The 16995-nt window shown below is 49.1% G+C and overlaps 1 protein-coding gene across 1 annotated transcript in view; it reads left to right on the top strand.

Moving 5' to 3' along the window:
• Positions 1-16995, top strand: part of dhps (deoxyhypusine synthase) — an 18084-nt gene continuing 1089 nt past the window's right edge. The window contains exons 1-8 of the mRNA XM_072564469.1: positions 1-23; positions 3917-4081; positions 13498-13619; positions 14383-14479; positions 15089-15175; positions 15793-15898; positions 16276-16379; positions 16476-16601. Of these exons, the coding sequence (XP_072420570.1) occupies positions 21-23; positions 3917-4081; positions 13498-13619; positions 14383-14479; positions 15089-15175; positions 15793-15898; positions 16276-16379; positions 16476-16601 (810 nt within the window). The 5' untranslated portion in view covers positions 1-20. The remainder of the gene's footprint in view (positions 24-3916; positions 4082-13497; positions 13620-14382; positions 14480-15088; positions 15176-15792; positions 15899-16275; positions 16380-16475; positions 16602-16995) is intronic.

The raw sequence follows: 16995 nt of genomic DNA, 5'->3' as shown, positions 1-16995 counted from the left end.
CCGTACAGCAGATTAACAGCATGGTAAATCCGAGAGACCCTTCACCTTTTCTCACAGGAGCACAAATTGAGTGATAGTGGATGAAGTCGAGTTGCTGGAGAAAATCAGCCATGTAATTGTTGAATGATGGAGCAGACTAGAGGGGATGGCTGGTCCTGAGCTGCTGAAATTAGCTTCACCCTCTACTGAGACAGAAGCACAATAACCAGGTCCAAGTTCAAATCATTTAGGAGATCAACAAAATCTTGTCTGACCACCCTCCTCCAAAACCATGTGCTCTTTTAGATTCATAGAGATGTACAGCACAGAAACAGACCAACCTGTCCATGGAACCAGATTTCCTGAATTAATCTAGTACCATTTGCCAGCACTTGGTCCATATGCCTCTATATTCATTCCTTATTCATAATATTCATAACCCTTCCTATTCATATACCCATCCAGATGCTTTTTAAATGTTGTAATTGTACCAGCCTCCACCACTTCCTCTGGCAGCTCATTCCACACACGTACCACCCTCTGCATGAAAAAGTTGCCCCTTCAGTTTGTTTTATATCTTTCCCCTCCCACCCTAAACCTATACCCTCTAGTTCTGGACTCCCCCACCCCCAGGGAAAATGCCTTGTCTATTCATCCTATCCAGGCCCCTCACGATTTGATAAACCTCTATGAGGTCACCTCTCAGCCTCTGGTGCTCCAGGGAAAACAGCTCCAGCCTAGTCAGTCTCTCCCAGCAGATCAAACCCTCCAACCCCAGCAACATCCTTGTAAATCTTTTCTGAATCCTTTCAAGTTTCAATACCCTTCCTATAGGAAGGAGACCAGAATTGCACACAATATTCAAAAAGTGGCTGGAACATGCTCCTGAAGAAATCTACATTTCTAACTCAGATACAAAGATCCTTTCAATGTCATCCTGAATCAGTCATAGCAGGAATATTCCAGTAGTCACTGCACGTCAGTGACTCTAGTGGGGTAGCGTCTGAAGGGGAGCAGTCAGCGAGTAAGTTCTGTTAGTCAGTGCTTGGAGTCAAAGTGAAGTGAGGATTCATTGACAGCAGGTTGTTAGGGCACTCCGGTGAGTTCTGCCTTCATTCTCTTCCAGAGGGTCTGCCTTTAGGGAGGAAATGGTAAGGTGTCTGACCTCAGGGAATGTGGCCCCTTTAGCAGGAAGAATACTAAGGCTGAATATTATCTAAATGGAGAGAGACTGCAGATTGCTGCAGAAGAGAAGGATTTAGGTGTTCTTCAAGGATTACAAAAGATCAGCAAGCAGAAAAGGATAGTAGTCGGAAGTTGTGTGTGGAGGCGGAGGAGATTGGAGAGACACTAAATCAATACTTTTCGTCAGTAATCACTCAGTAACAGGACACTGTTGCTGATGTGAATATTGAGTCACAAGTGATTAGAATGGATGGCCTTGAGGTACGTAGGGAAGAGGTCCGGGGAATACTGGAAAGGATGAAAATAGATAAGTCCCCTGGGCCTGATGGCATTTATCCCAGGATCCTCTGGGAAGCTAGGGAGGAGATAGCGGAGCCATTGGCCTCAATATTTATGTCGTCGTTGTCTACAGGAATAGTGCCAGAAGACTGGAGGATAGCGAATGTGGTCCCCTTGTTCAAGAAGGGGAGCAGGGATAGCCCGAGTAACTATAGGCCAGTGAGTCTCACTTCTGTTGTGGGCAAAGTCTTAGAGAGAATTGTAAGGGATAAGATTTATGAACATCTGGATAGGAATAATGTGATCAAGGATAGTCAGCATGGTTTTGTGAAGGGCAGGTCATGCCTCACAAACCTTATTGAATTCTTCGAGAAGGTGACCAAGGAAGTGGACGAGGGTAAAGCAGTAGATGTGGTGTATATGGATTTTAGCAAGGCGTTCGATAAGGTACCCCATGGCAGGCTAATGCAAAAACTACGGATGTATGGCATTGAGGGTGCATTAGAGGTTTGGATTAGGAATTGGCTGGCTGGAAGGAGACAGAGGGTAGTAGTTGATGGTAAAGGTTCATCTTGGAGTGCAGTTACTAGCGGTGTTCCACAAGGATCTGTTTTGGGACCATTGCTGTTTGTCATTTTTATAAATGACCTGGAGGAGGGGCTTGAAGGCTGGGTGAGCAAGTGTGCGGATGACACGAAAGTCGGTGGAGTTGTGGACAGCGAAGAAGGATGTGGCAGGTTACAGCGTGATATAGATAAGCTGCAGAGCTGGGCAGTAAGGTGGCAAATGGAGTTCAATATAGGTAAGTGTGAAGTCATTCACTTTGGTAGGAGAAACAAGAAGATGGATTACTGGGCTAATGGTAGACTACTTGGTAGTGTGGATGAGCAGAGGGATCTTGGTGTCCATGTACACAGATCTTTGAAAGTTGCCACCCAGGTAAATAGTGCTGTGAAGAAGGCATATGGTGTACTGGGCTTTATTGGTAGAGGAATTGAGTTCCGGAGTCCTGAGGTCATATTACAGTTGTATAAGACTCTGGTGCGGCCGCATCTGGAGTATTGTGTACAGTTTTGGTCGCCATACTATCGGAAGGATGTGGAGGCATTGGAACGAGTGCAGAGGAGGTTTACCAGGATGTTGCCTGGCATGGTAGGAAGATCGTATGAGGAAAAGATGAGGCACTTGGGGCTTTTCTCATTGGAGAAAAGAAGGTTTAGGGGAGATTTGATAGAGGTGTACAAGATGATTAGGGGTTTAGATAGGGTTGACAGTGAGAACCTTTTTCCACGTATGGAGTCAGCTGTTACTAGGGGACACAGCTTTAAATTAAGGGGAGGTTGGTATAGGACAGATGTTAGGGGTAGATTTTTTACTCAGCGGGTTGTGAGTTCATGGAATGCCCTGCCAGTAGCAGTGGTGGACTCTCCCTCTTTATGGTCATTCAAGCGGGCATTGGACAAGCATATGGAGGTTATTGGGCTAGTGTAGGTTAGGTAGGCTTCAGTCGGCGCAACATCGAGGGCCGAAGGGCCTGTACTGCGCTGTATTGTTCTATGTTCTATTAGAAAAACAGCAAGGAATTAAGTTAAATGGAATGGAGTAATTTATTGCAAGGGGAAAGGAATATGAAAGCAGGAGTTCTGCTCCAACTGTTGAAGGCTTTGGTGAAACTGCACCCAGTGTACTCTGATTTCCTTACATATGGAGGAATAGACTTCCATCGAGATAACTTCAGAGAAGATTCACTCAACTGATTCTAGGATGAAAGCTTTATAAGGAAAAGCTGGACAGTCTGAGGCTGTATCACCTTGAGTTGAAGAGGTGATCATACTGCAATATATAAAATGTTCAGGAGACTGGACAGGATGGATCCTGAAAATAAATTTTCTCTTTTGTCGTTTCAACTAGTCAAAAATAAAATGTAAAAACAGGGGGTCTCCTATTTAAGACAGAGATAAATACGTATTCGAAACAGGTCAGAGCAGGCTCAGGAGGCTGATTCCTGGGATGAAAGGGCTTTCCTGGGGAAAAGGTTAAGTGTGTGACCTTCGGATGTTGAGAAGAGTCAGGTGATCTGATTGAAACATATAAGATTCTAACAGGGTTTAATATGGTGGATGCTGAGAGAATGATTCCCCCTTGTTGGGGACTTTGAATGAGCTGAAAAATTATAAATAAGTCACTCATTTAGGACTGAGGTGCAGAGAAATTCTTTTTCTTGGAGTTAATGAGTCTTTGGAATTCTTGGAGAGCATAGGTCAATGGAAATATCCAAGGCTTGAACCAGGAGGAAATTGTGGCGTATGGAGGGCAGACAGAAGGTGAAGTGGATCAGCTATGATCTTACTGAATGCTGGAACAGGCTTGAGGGGCCAAATGTCATCCTCCTTGTTGCTGATCCTTATGATTGTTTGTGGACATGGTGCCAGGGGAATCGGAAAGCTAATATGTGACTGACTGACTGTTTCAGATTGAGAAGAAGCTCGAACCATTAAATGAAGATGAACTGAATGCAATCAATCTGAATCCATGTCAGCGAGAGAGATCAGGCTGCACTATCTTCTTGGGATATACATCCAACCTCATCAGTTCTGGCCTTCGTGAGACCATCCGCTACCTCGTGCAGCATAACATGGTACAGTCTGACCCACATCGATAACACAGGACTGTCTGACCCACATCGATAACACAGGACTGTCTGACCCACATCGATAACACAGGACAGTCTGACCCACATCGATAACACAGTACAGTCTGACCCACATCGATAACACAGAACTGTCTGACCCACATCGATAACTCGGGACTGTCTGACCCACATCGATAACACAGGACTGTCTGACCCACATCGATAACACGGGACTGTCTGACCCACATCGATAACGCGGGACAGTCTAACCCACATCGATAACACGGGACTGTCTGACCCACATCGATAACGCGGGACTGTCTGACCCACATCGATAACACGGGACTGTCTGACCCACATCGATAACACGGGACTGTCTGACCCACATCGATAACACAGTACAGTCTGACCCACATCGATAACACGGGACAGTCTGACCCACATCGATAACGCGGGACTGTCTGACCCACATCGATAACACGGGACTGTCTGACCCACATCGATAACACGGGACAGTCTGACCCACATCGATCACGCGGGACAGTCTGACCCACATCGATAACACGGGACAGTCTGACCCACATCGATAACACAGTACAGTCTGACCCACATCGATAACACGGGACTGTCTGACCCACATCGATAACACGGGACAGTCTGACCCACATCGATAACGCGGGACAGTCTGACCCACATCGATAACGTGGGACAGTCTGACCCACATCGATAACACGGGACAGTCTGACCCACATCGATAACGTGGGACAGTCTGACCCACATCGATAACACAGGACAGTCTGACCCACATCGATAAAGCGGGACAGTCTGACCCACATCGATAACACAGGACTGTCTGACCCACATCGATAATGCGGGACAGTCTGACACACGTCAATAACGCGGGACAGTCTGACCCACATCGATAACGCGGGACAGTCTGACCCATATCGATAACACGGGACAGTCTGACCCACACCGATAACGTGGGACAGTCTGACCCACATCGATAACGTGGGACAGTCTGACCCACATCGATAACGCGGGACAGTCTGACCCACATCGATAACGCGGGACAGTCTGACCCACATCGATAATAGGGGACAGTCTGACCCACATCGATAATGTGGGACAGTCTGACCCACATCGATAACGTGGGACAGTCTGACCCACATCGATAACGTGGGACAGTCTGACCCACATCAATAACGTGGGACAGTCTGACCCACATCGATAACACGGGACAGTCTGACCCACATCGATAACACAGTACAGTCTGACCCACATCGATAACACGGGACGGTCTGACCCACATCAATAACACGGGACTGTCTGACCCACATCGATAACACAGGACAGTCTGACCCACATCGATAACGCGGGACAGTCTGACCCACATCGATAACACGGGACAGTCTGACCCAAATCGATAACGCGGGACTGTCTGACCCACATCGATAACGCGGGACAGTCTGACCCACATCGATAATAGGGGACAGTCTGACCCACATCGATAACGTGGGACAGTCTGACCCACATCGATAACGTGGGACAGTCTGACCCACATCGATAACTCGGGACAGTCTGACCCACATCGATAACGCGGGACAGTCTGACCCACATCGATAACACAGTACAGTCTGACCCACATCGATAACGCGGGACAGTCTGACCCACATCGATAATAGGGGACAGTCTGACCCACATCGATAACACGGGACAGTCTGACCCAAATCGATAACACAGTACAGTCTGACCCACATCGATAACACGGGACGGTCTGACACACATCGATAACGCGGGACAGTCTGACCCACATCGATAACACGGGACAGTCTGACCCACATCGATAACACGGGACAGTCTGACCCACATCGATAACACGGGACAGTCTGACCCACATCGATAACACAGTACAGTCTGACCCACATCGATAACACGGGACAGTCTGACCCACATCGATAACACGGGACTGTCTGACCCACATCGATAACGCGGGACAGTCTGACCCACATCGATAATAGGGGACAGTCTGACCCACATCGATAACACGGGACAGTCTGACCCACATCGATAACACGGGACTGTCTGACCCACATCGATAACGCGGGACAGTCTGACCCACATCGATAATAGGGGACAGTCTGACCCACATCGATAACGTGGGACAGTCTGACCCACATCGATAACGTGGGACAGTCTGACCCACATCGATAACTCGGGACAGTCTGACCCACATCGATAACGCGGGACTGTCTGACCCACATCGATAACGCGGGACAGTCTGACCCACATCGATAATAGGGGACAGTCTGACCCACATCGATAACGTGGGACAGTCTGACCCACATCGATAACGTGGGACAGTCTGACCCACATCGATAACACGGGACTGTCTGACCCACATCGATAACACGGGACAGTCTGACCCACATCGATAACACGGGACTGTCTGACCCACATCGATAACACGGGACTGTCTGACCCACATCGATAACGCGGGACAGTCTGACCCACATCGATAATAGGGGACAGTCTGACCCACATCGATAACGTGGGACAGTCTGACCCACATCGATAACGTGGGACAGTCTGACCCACATCGATAACTCGGGACAGTCTGACCCACATCGATAACGCGGGACAGTCTGACCCACATCGATAACACAGTACAGTCTGACCCACATCGATAACGCGGGACAGTCTGACCCACATCGATAATAGGGGACAGTCTGACCCACATCGATAACACGGGACAGTCTGACCCAAATCGATAACACAGTACAGTCTGACCCACATCGATAACACGGGACGGTCTGACACACATCGATAACACGGGACAGTCTGACCCACATCGATAACACGGGACAGTCTGACCCACATCGATAACACAGTACAGTCTGACCCACATCGATAACACGGGACAGTCTGACCCACATCGATAACACGGGACTGTCTGACCCACATCGATAACGCGGGACAGTCTGACCCACATCGATAATAGGGGACAGTCTGACCCACATCGATAACAAGGGACAGTCTGACCCACATCGATAACACGGGACTGTCTGACCCACATCGATAACGCGGGACAGTCTGACCCACATCGATAATAGGGGACAGTCTGACCCACATCGATAACGTGGGACAGTCTGACCCACATCGATAACGTGGGACAGTCTGACCCACATCGATAACTCGGGACAGTCTGACCCACATCGATAACGCGGGACTGTCTGACCCACATCGATAACGCGGGACAGTCTGACCCACATCGATAATAGGGGACAGTCTGACCCACATCGATAACGTGGGACAGTCTGACCCACATCGATAACGTGGGACAGTCTGACCCACATCGATAACACGGGACTGTCTGACCCACATCGATAACACGGGACAGTCTGACCCACATCGATAACACGGGACAGTCTGACACACGTCAATAACGCGGGACAGTCTGACCCACATCGATAACGCGGGACAGTCTGACCCACATCGATAACACGGGACAGTCTGACCCACATCGATAACACGGGACTGTCTGACCCACATCGATAACGCGGGACTGTCTGACCCACATCGATAACACGGGACTGTCTGACCCACATCGATAACACAGGACAGTCTGACCCACATCGATAATTCGGGACTGTCTGACCCACACCGATAACGTGGGACAGTCTGACCCACATCGATAACACGGGACTGTCTGACCCACATCGATAACACGGGACAGTCTGACCCACATCGATAACACGGGACTGTCTGACCCACATCGATAACTCGGGACAGTCTGACCCACATCGATAACACAGTACAGTCTGACCCACATCGATAACACGGGACTGTCTGACCCACATCGATAACGCGGGACAGTCTGACCCACATCGATAACGCGGGACAGTCTGACCCACATCGATAACACAGGACAGTCTGACCCACATCGATAACACGGGACTGTCTGACCCACATCGATAACGCGGGACAGTCTGACCCACATCGATAACACAGGACAGTCTGACCCACATCGATAACACGGGACTGTCTGACCCACATCGATAACACGGGACTGTCTGACCCACATCGATAACGTGGGACAGTCTGACCCACATCGATAACACGGGACAGTCTGACCCACATCGATAACACGGGACTGTCTGACCCACATCGATAACGCGGGACAGTCTGACCCACATCGATAACACAGGACAGTCTGACCCACATCGATAACACGGGACTGTCTGACCCACATCGATAACACGGGACTGTCTGACCCACATCGATAACGTGGGACAGTCTGACCCACATCGATAACACGGGACAGTCTGACCCACATCGATAACGTGGGACAGTCTGACCCACATCGATAACGTGGGACAGTCTGACCCACATCGATAACGTGGGACTGTCTGACCCACATCGATAACGTGGGACTGTCTGACCCACATCGATAACGTGGGACTGTCTGACCCACATCGATAACACGGGACTGTCTGACCCACATCGATAACACGGGACTGTCTGACCCACATCGATAACACAGGACAGTCTGACCCACATCGATAACACGGGACAGTCTGACCCACATCGATAACGTGGGACAGTCTGACCCACATCGATAACGTGGGACAGTCTGACCCACATCGATAACGTGGGACTGTCTGACCCACATCGATAACGTGGGACTGTCTGACCCACATCGATAACGTGGGACTGTCTGACCCACATCGATAACACGGGACTGTCTGACCCACATCGATAACACAGGACAGTCTGACCCACATCGATAATGCGGGACAGTCTGACCCACATCGATAACACGGGACTGTCTGACCCACATCGATAACGCGGGACAGTCTGACACACGTCAATAACGCGGGACTGTCTGACCCACATCGATAACACAGGACTGTCTGACCCACGTCGATAACACGGGACAGTCTGACCCACATCGATAACTCGGGACAGTCTGACCCACATCGATAACACAGTACAGTCTGACCCACATCGATAACACGGGACAGTCTGACCCACATCTATAACACAGTACAGTCTGACCCACATCGATAACACAGTACAGTCTGACCCACATCGATAACACGGGACAGTCTGACCCACATCGATAACACGGGACTGTCTGACCCACATCTATAACACAGTACAGTCTGACCCACATCGATAACACAGTACAGTCTGACCCACATCGATAACACGGGACTGTCTGACACACATCGATAATGTGGGACTGTCTGACCCACATCGATAACACAGGACAGTCTGACCCACATCGATAATGCGGGACAGTCTGACCCACATCGATAACACGGGACTGTCTGACCCACATCGATAACGCGGGACAGTCTGACACACGTCAATAACGCGGGACTGTCTGACCCACATCGATAACACGGGACTGTCTGACCCACATCGATAACACAGGACAGTCTGACCCACATCGATAACACGGGACTGTCTGACCCACATCGATAACACGGGACAGTCTGACCCACATCGATAACACGGGACAGTCTGACCCACATCGATAACTCGGGACAGTCTGACCCACATCGATAACACAGTACAGTCTGACCCACATCGATAACGCGGGACAGTCTGACCCACATCGATAACACAGGACAGTCTGACCCACATCGATAACACGGGACTGTCTGACCCACATCGATAACACGGGACTGTCTGACCCACATCGATAACACGGGACTGTCTGACCCACATCGATAACGTGGGACAGTCTGACCCACATCGATAACACGGGACAGTCTGACCCACGTCGATAACGTGGGACAGTCTGACCCACATCGATAACGTGGGACTGTCTGACCCACATCGATAACGTGGGACTGTCTGACCCACATCGATAACGTGGGACTGTCCGACCCACATCGATAACACGGGACAGTCTGACCCACATCGATAACGTGGGACAGTCTGACCCACATCGATAACGTGGGACTGTCTGACCCACATCGATAACGTGGGACTGTCCGACCCACATCGATAACACGGGACAGTCTGACCCACATCGATAACACGGGACAGTCTGACCCACATCGATAATGCGGGACAGTCTGACCCACATCGATAACACGGGACTGTCTGAGCCACATCGATAACGCGGGACAGTCTGACACACGTAAATAACGCGGGACTGTCTGACCCACATCGATAACACAGGACTGTCTGACCCACGTCGATAACACGGGACAGTCTGACCCACATCGATAACTCGGGACAGTCTGACCCACATCGATAACACAGTACAGTCTGACCCACATCGATAACACAGGACAGTCTGACCCACATCTATAACACAGTACAGTCTGACCCACATCGATAACACAGTACAGTCTGACCCACATCGATAACACGGGACAGTCTGACCCACATCGATAACACGGGACTGTCTGACCCACATCTATAACACAGTACAGTCTGACCCACATCGATAACACAGGACAGTCTGACCCACATCGATAATGCGGGACAGTCTGACCCACATCGATAACACGGGACTGTCTGACCCACATCGATAACGCGGGACAGTCTGACACACGTCAATAACGCGGGACTGTCTGACCCACATCGATAACACAGGACTGTCTGACCCACGTCGATAACACGGGACAGTCTGACCCACATTGATAACTCGGGACAGTCTGACCCACATTGATAACTCGGGACAGTCTGACCCACATCGATAACACAGTACAGTCTGACCCACATCGATAACACGGGACAGTCTGACCCACATCTATAACACAGTACAGTCTGACCCACATCGATAACACAGTACAGTCTGACCCACATCGATAACACAGGACAGTCTGACCCACATCGATAACACGGGACTGTCTGACCCACATCGATAACGCGGGACTGTCTGACCCACATCGATAACACGGGACTGTCTGACCCACATCGATAACACGGGACAGTCTGACCCACATCGATAACACAGTACAGTCTGACCCACATCGATAACACAGTACAGTCTGACCCACATCGATAACACAGTACAGTCTGACCCACATCGATAACACAGGACAGTCTGACCCACATCGATAACACGGAACTGTCTGACCCACATCGATAACGCGGGACTGTCTGACCCACATCGATAACACGGGACAGTCTGACCCACATCGATAACTCGGGACAGTCTGACCCACATCGATAACACAGTACAGTCTGACCCACATCGATAACACGGGACTGTCTGACCCACATCGATAACACGGGACAGTCTGACCCACATCGATAACTCGGGACAGTCTGACCCACATCGATAACACAGTACAGTCTGACCCACATCGATAACACGGGACTGTCTGACCCACATGGATAACACGGGACTGTCTGACCCACATGGATAACGCGGGACAGTCTGACCCACATCGATAACGCGGGACTGTCTGACCCACATCGATAACGCGGGACAGTCTGACCCACATCGATAACACAGTACAGTCTGACCCACATCGATAACACGGGACTGTCTGACCCACATCGATAACACGGGACAGTCTGACCCACATCGATAACACGGGACAGTCTGACACACATCGATAACACAGGACAGTCTGACCCACATCGATAACACGGGACAGTCTGACCCACATCGATAACGTGGGACAGTCTGACCCACATAGATAATAGGGGACAGTCTGACACACATCAATAACACAGGACAGTCTGACACACATCGATAACACGGGACTGTCTGACCCACATCGATAACACGGGACTGTCTGACCCACATCGATAACACGGGACAGTCTGACACACATCGATAACACGGGACAGTCTGACACACATCGATAACACGGGACAGTCTGACCCACATCGATAACACGGGACAGTCTGACCCACATCGATAACACGGGACAGTCTGACCCACATCGATAACGTGGGACAGTCTGACCCACATCGATAACGTGGGACAGTCTGACCCACATCGATAACACGGGACTGTCTGACCCACATCGATAACACGGGACAGTCTGACCCACATCGATAACACGGGACAGTCTGACCCACATCGATAACGCGGGACAGTCTGACCCACATCGATAACTCGGGACAGTCTGACCCACATCGATAACACAGTACAGTCTGACCCACATCGATAACACGGGACAGTCTGACACACGTCAATAACGCGGGACTGTCTGACCTATACCCACTGATCATTTAATTGATTTTGTCATTCATCATGTTGACCTGGTTACTAAGTGAAGATTTTGTGTCACTCATGTAATGTCCTGGGTGATGCTGTCAGTGGGATTAAGAATTTGTTCAGCTCTGACACAGTGATCACTGAGAGTGTTGAGGAGCAGCCAGCAGTATTATGCAGGAAATCTGGATCTTGTTGGATGTACAATGGACCTAGCATTTCTCTGGGATCTCCGTCCGCGTATCAAACCTGACCAATCAGCTGATTACTGACATGAGCTGTTACAATCCTGTCGAACTCTTGTGTTATAAACACCCACATTGTACACAAACCCTTGCATATACCCAAATACACAGGTATACACACATACATATAGTCACTAACACCCAAATACTCAGGTATACACACACACACTTAAATACACGGGTACACACACATACTCAAATAGACAGGTACACACGTATATACTCAAGTGCACAGGTATAGACATACATACTCACACAAATACACAGGAACACCCAAGTGCACAGGTACACACGCCCAAATACACAATTTCATGCACACGCTCACTGACACTTAAATACTCTGGTACACACACGCACTCTTAAATATGTACGTACACACACATACACATACTCAAATGCATAGGTGTACACATACTACACCGAAATACACAATTACACACACACTCTCACTCACACCCAAATACACAGGTACTCACATACATACACCCAAATACACAGGAACACACACACTGACACTGAAATACACCATTACACACACACACACAGCCAAATACATGGACACACATATACTCTCACACTTATGTACAGGTACGCACGCACATACACTCACTAATGCCCAAATATACAGGTACACATACATACTCACTCACACTCGAATACACAGGTACACACACTCAAATACACAGGTACACACACATACACTCACTCAAGTACACAGGTACACACGCACATACTAACTCTCACCCACATACACAGGTGTGCACATACACATCCACCCACACCCAAATACATAGGTATACAAATGTACACCCATGCAAGTTCCCAGTTTCTCAGGGGCAAACCCACTGGATTTTGGTCAGGACCAGAATTACTGTCAAGGTCATTAGTTGAGTGATGATCTTTTGAGAGCCTCGATTTACTGTGTTTGAAGGGGTGGACTCGCTTGTTAATTCTGTTTTCCCTCACTGCCACCTTCTTTGCAGGTTGATTGTGTGGTGACTACAGCAGGAGGTGTTGAGGAGGATCTCATGAAGTGTCTTTGTCCAACGTTTCTGGGGGATTTCAGTCTGGAGGGGAAGGAGCTTCGTGCTAATGGCATAAACAGGTAGTATCCAGCCTGGGACAAGGCAGCCGTTTGTTAAAGCAGCAATTCTGAAAATGGATTAGGAAATCTCCGGCTCAGGGAGTCATGTTGGGAAGGCAGGTTTCATATCACAGTACACTGACTGACTGCACAGGTGCCAAATCTCTCAGGGCTTTAATCCTCTCCTTTAGCCTCTCTCTGGCAGAGTCTCATTGCATGTTGTCTGGGCGACTGTGTTTGTCATCAGGAACTGGCACCAGTGTTTCAATCAGCATCTAGTCACACACCCAGCTGTTACATTCAGTGAGCAAAGTTCAGCTTCATTGTCATCTCACTCCTGGAGAAAGCTGACATGATGGAAACTCTTGTGTTCTCAATTCAGCCCTGTAAATCCTGGAGGTCTCTTCGCTCTTCTCTTGGGATGCTTTGCCAGTTGGAGACTGCAATAATCTGGTTAGCTGTCCGTTTCTGAAGCTGGCTCAGCCCAGGGTGCTACCTGATTGTGGACCAGTATCTCATTTTGCAAGGTTGGCGTGGCATCAAGTTCCCTCGGCACAAGGTGCTGGAGATAGCCTGGTGCCCGTGGAAGCTGCACCATCAGCATCAGTACCATTGGGGACTGGGCTTTTGGAGAAACTTCAATAAAAGTTTATAACTGTTTGGTTTGGTCAGCCCAACTTCCAAAGTTGAAACACTGCAGCCTAACCCAGTGCCTCTCCTCTCATTCCTGAGACAGCTGTTTCCTTCTGACTTTGGATGTAAGTTATTTGTAATTACTTAACAGAATTGGAAATCTACTGGTTCCAAATGAAAACTACTGCAAATTCGAGGACTGGGTGATGCCCATTCTGGATCAGCTGGTCCGAGAACAGAATGAGCAGGTGAGACAATCTTTTATCCTACAGTTCGATCTGCAGCTGGACTGAAACTCCAGGGGGTGTATGTGTAATCTGGCTGTAAACAGGTCAGTGATGAGGGACAGACCTATTCTGTATTCCTTGGGAGTTTTGAAGAAAAAGGAGTGATCTGACTAAGTAGTTTCTGATTGGGTGGGATGGAGAGAAACTCTTTCCAATGGTGGAGCAGTCCAGAATAAAGGGGGAAAACTATCATGAGAGCAAGTCTGTGTCAAGTCAAACTGGGAAGCACATTGCTACCCAAAGGCTGGAGTGGGTCTGGAACTTTTTACCTCAAAGGCCCAGAGATACCAGGAGAGGGACTGACATTTTCAAAACTGATCATTTTTTGTTGGCTACAGGTCTCCACAATATGGAACACAGGAAATGAAATAAAGTTGAGATACAGATACAGGGTCTGAGTTCATGGGAGTGGTAGTGAAGGGTTGAATGCCTCTTGTTAAAGCATTGTACCATGTTGGAGCTTGTAATATGAGTGGCTGTGAATTGCCTTGGTTTATTTACTTGCCCTGTTGTAATGTACTGGCCTTTACAGTTTGGAATGAAGTGGTTGTATTCTCTCTCTTGTTATAGGGGATGAAATGGACTCCATCAAAGGTGATTGCTCGCCTTGGGAAGGAGATTGATAATCCAGAGTCAGTTTATTATTGGACTTCCAAGGTGCAGTATTCAGTCCATTTCTCACACTCCCTTCCAAATTCTTTCCTGTCTCTACTGATTAGATTTCTTCCCCCTGACGTAAACAGTCAAAAAGCCTAACTCAAGTCACAGTGATCCAGAGGCATTATCTTCCTGATATTTTTGATACAGTTGTCCACAAGCATTTCCATTGGCTAGAATCCTGGAATAGTTTGCAGTACATTCCCGTCTTTCCTATCCTGCTGTAGCTTCCTTTCCTAACTTTGTTGTTTCTGGAGTCTCCCAAGAATCTGTCTTTGATCTCATCTCTTTCTCATCATGTTACACCTTGCAAACATCATCCGTAGACATCAGCTTAGCTCCCCTAAGTGTAGAGAAATCCCCACTTTGTGTTGGCAGGCTGTTAGACTGGAAAGGTCAGAATTGCCTGATTTGTCCATGCCTGGGGGTGTGTGTCTGTGCCTGGGGGAGGGGGGAGTGCGTGTCTGTATCTTGGGAAATGTCTCCTGTCTTACTTCTCGTGGTGTTAGAACATGGAACAATCCAGCACAGGGCCAGGTCCTTTGGGCCACCATACCCATGCTGATCACGATGCCATCCTGAACAATGCTTGTATTCCCTGCTGGTTCATGTTACAGAATAACATTCCGGTCTTTAGTCCAGCTCTGACTGACGGCTCGATTGGGGACATGATGTATTTCCATTCATACAAGAATCCTGGCTTAGTGCTCGATATCGTGGAAGGTGAGTGGGGAGGCACTCCCTGTAATCCTCCTTTGGGTGTGGGAGTAGAGGTTGAGGTTGTGTTCTGTGCTTTGGGGCCAGGCTGACTGTGGGAGGGAGAACTGGCTTTATGTTGTGAGACAGAGCGTGAAGGGGACCATGTTTGGATGGTGGAGAAAGGCAGTCTGTGCCTGGTGACGGTCTTCTGTGTTTGGGGAAGTAACCGGGGACTGTGTTGGGGGTTGGGAATGGTACTCACTGTGGGTGGGTGGGGGCTGCACATTTGGCACCAGAGGCAGGAACTGGTTGTGGTCCATGCTTGAAAGCAGTAGGCAGAGAGACCTTGTTGGGTGCAGTCAATGATATTACTTGTTTCCTTTCCTTTCCTGTCGGTGCAGACATCCGCAGGATCAACGACCAGGCAGTGTATGCCAAGAGAACTGGAATGGTCATTCTAGGTGGTGGTATGGTCAAACATCACATTGCCAACGCCAACCTTATGGTCAGTAATCTCCACAGAAACCATCGCCGCTTCTACTCGGCCCAATCCTTTTCCTCTTCCCCTCATCCTAATTCCTTTCTTGTTCCCTCCCCACAGAGGAATGGAGCAGACTATTCCGTCTACGTGAACACAGGTCAGGAATTTGATGGCTCCGATTCTGGAGCGAGACCAGATGAAGCGGTTTCTTGGGGTAAAATCCGGACGGATGCCAAACCTGTGAAAGTAAGTTTCTCTTGCTCCTTGGTGGGTAACACAAACAGCAGCTGGAGACAACCGTGCCACCACCCCCCCCCCCTCCCCCACCCCCACCCCCACCCCCACCCCCTACCTCCTGCTGCACGATTGCTGTCAGGACCACCTGCTCAATACAGAGGCTACCTGATTGCTAAGATTCAAGTCATGCTGCACAACAATGAGGTCATGTCCCTCCACATAACCCTCACTCAGTCACGCTGGTTCCCCAACTGGAGAATAACTATCTCACAGCATTGACTATGTGCACTGTCAGGGCAACAGGATGTACACTGTACCTCCCATTCACTGTTGCAGACAGCTGCTGTGCCAGGGGTAGGGGACACTTTTAAGGCTGGTCTGATGAGAAGGGTGCTGGTAGGGA

This window comes from Chiloscyllium punctatum, chromosome 46 (assembly GCF_047496795.1).
Source record: "Chiloscyllium punctatum isolate Juve2018m chromosome 46, sChiPun1.3, whole genome shotgun sequence".
Taxonomy (NCBI): Eukaryota; Metazoa; Chordata; class Chondrichthyes; order Orectolobiformes; family Hemiscylliidae; genus Chiloscyllium; species Chiloscyllium punctatum.
The sequence above is the reverse complement of the archived record's forward strand: the minus strand, read 5'-3'. Positions and strand labels throughout refer to the sequence as shown.